At 57.8% G+C, this 2,446-nt stretch overlaps 1 protein-coding gene across 1 annotated transcript; it reads left to right on the top strand.

Moving 5' to 3' along the window:
• The first annotated feature begins 1,233 nt into the window (after nucleotides 1–1,233).
• Nucleotides 1,234–2,230, top strand: LOC103628775 (vacuolar iron transporter homolog 2). Its single transcript, XM_008648916.2, has one exon. The coding sequence runs from the start codon at nucleotides 1,395–1,397 to the stop codon at nucleotides 2,094–2,096; it is 702 nt and encodes a 233-aa protein (XP_008647138.1). The 5' UTR covers nucleotides 1,234–1,394; the 3' UTR covers nucleotides 2,097–2,230.
• The last annotated feature ends 216 nt before the right edge of the window (nucleotides 2,231–2,446 follow it).

Here is a 2,446-nt window from a genome sequence, read left to right as displayed (position 1 = left end):
CGGCCCAACCTCAGCTTCCAGCACGGCGTCCTCAATTTCTAGATCAGAAACTCCCTTTGTCGATGGTGTGCTTGTGACAGATGGCAACCTGTTTAACTGAAGCAGCAGTATCCAGAGAGTGTATCCATGCACCCGGCCTAGCAGTCAACTAAGGCCGCGTTCGTTTGTGCAGGATTAAAATTACGTACGTTTCTATTCTTGGCCCGGATATAGTGCATCCGGTTGGTTCACTGAAACTTGGTCAGTGATGAATCCAGGTCTGGAATCAATACAAAACTGCAGAATAGCTCGTTCGTTTTAGCCTGGAATAAATACACTTGCAACACCTGTTTGACAGCAACGACAGTACTAACAAGCTCCTATACAACAATGGCGGCACTAACAAGCTGTAATATACACAATGTATATTCAGTTGTCAAGTAACAACTAGACATCCAAGAGTAATAATACCATGACACTCAAGGTCTACAGCGCTACACCTTTATCAACACAATGCAAGGACGTACTAGCAATGGTTTGTATCAAGATTTGCTAGATTACAAAAAGAAACAATTGAATTATTGCCGGGCCCCAACTTAAATTAAGGTCGCAAGCCATTAATCACTGTCTCTCTCTCTCGCTACGAATACCAGAAGCGAGGATGCCCCTCTCTTCTCTCCATACATTAGTGGCGTCAAAGATCTGGCGGCGAGCTACGCAAGCCAAGCAGGATCTGCCTCCACACGTACTCGACGACCAAGATGGCTGCCGCGACCTATGGTGCCGACGAGAAGGGACACAACGACGGTGTGTGTCGCTTACCAGAGGGAAGGAAAGCATTTCCGAGGGACAGGCGGTTTGGGGAAGGAAGACATCGGCGAGGGCTTACCAGAGAGAAGACCGCAACACACCGTCACTTGGCGTCGTCGCCTCCGCTCCCGCCAGAGCTGCGGATCGGATCCGGAGGGCAGTATACCAGGTTTACTTCCAGATCGTGGTGGGAGAAAAAAATCTAAACCGGACCACTCTTGTTTTTTAGTCAGATCTAAACGAACACCTCTCGAAGAAACGGTCTGATTTCAAACCGGGTCATTTCTTTCCCCTGGAATCAGTCCCGGAATAGGCCAAACCGCCCAAAACGAACGCGGCCTAAAGCACCGGTAAAAACCGAAACGAAAGCCCTGCTTACTTCTCACCGCTTTTCCAGTCCCAGACTCCCAGTTATGAACAGGCGTGTGGCTCGCACATCCGACCGACCAGAACCGTGGCGCTCACTCTATAAATACCGCTTCCGACCCCCAAGCGTGTGGCCTCCACGCTCCGATCGCCGTCTCCATTTGCAATTGCAGCTCTCCCGTCTCATCGCCCCTAGCAGCTCGACCTCGATCGATCCGCGCTTCAGTTCCATTCCATCCATGGCACCCAACCTCAGCCCCGACGGCCCCAAGTTCCCCTCCAAGCCGAGACGCGGAGGAGAGGCCGACGACGTCGAGGCTGCGGCGCCGGCGGCGGCCGTCCACAGACCGCCGGTCGGCCGCGTCGACTACCTGGCCCGCGCGCAGTGGCTGCGCGCCGCCGTCCTGGGCGCCAACGACGGGCTGGTCTCCGTGGCGTCGCTCATGATCGGCGTGGGCGCCGTCAACGACGGCGCGCGGGAGATGCTGGTGTCCGGCCTGGCGGGGCTGGTGGCCGGCGCCTGCAGCATGGCCATCGGCGAGTTCGTGTCCGTGTACGCGCAGTACGACATCCAGGTGGCGCACTCGGAGCGCGGCGCCCGCGGCGGCAGCGACGACGACAGCAGCAGCAGCGACGGCGAGAGGCTGCCGAGCCCGACGCAGGCCGCGGCCGCGTCCGCGCTGGCGTTCGCGGTGGGCGCGGCGGTGCCGCTGCTGTCGGGCGGCTTCGTGCGGCCCTGGGCGGCCAGGGTCGCGGCGGTCTGCGCGGCCAGCAGCCTGGGCCTGGCTGGGTTCGGCGCCGCGGGCGCGTACCTCGGCGGCGCCAGCGTCGTCCGCTCCGGGCTCCGCGTGCTCCTGGGAGGCTGGCTGGCCATGGCGGCCACGTTCACGATCCTCAGGCTCTTTGGCTTGGCGTTCAAGACGCACGTCGTGTCCGCATAACCCATGTTCGTATGGTGTGATGAGTAGTAGCCGGTATATACGACGATGCCACGATGGCCACATGGGGGTCTAGTGTCACGCATCATTGTTCCGTCACGCACTTGCAATACATCGATCACATTATATTTATAGTATATAGTATTACTCGAGAACCATAGTGGTCAGTCTCGGAAATATATATGGCCATCTGGCACGAGCACGGTGGGCCTGCCCGGACACGGCCCAGTCCGCATAGTGCCTGTGCGAGGACCATCGTGCCTAGGCCGCCAACTCGGTCCGTAGGATTGACCATCGTGCCTAGGCCGCCAACTCGGTCCGTAGGATTGACCCAGGCATGACACGATTAACTA

The sequence above is a fragment of the Zea mays genome, chromosome 5, assembly GCF_902167145.1.
Source record: "Zea mays cultivar B73 chromosome 5, Zm-B73-REFERENCE-NAM-5.0, whole genome shotgun sequence".
Lineage (NCBI taxonomy): Eukaryota > Viridiplantae > Streptophyta > Magnoliopsida > Poales > Poaceae > Zea > Zea mays.
This window is presented reverse-complemented; position numbering and strand designations above follow the sequence as displayed.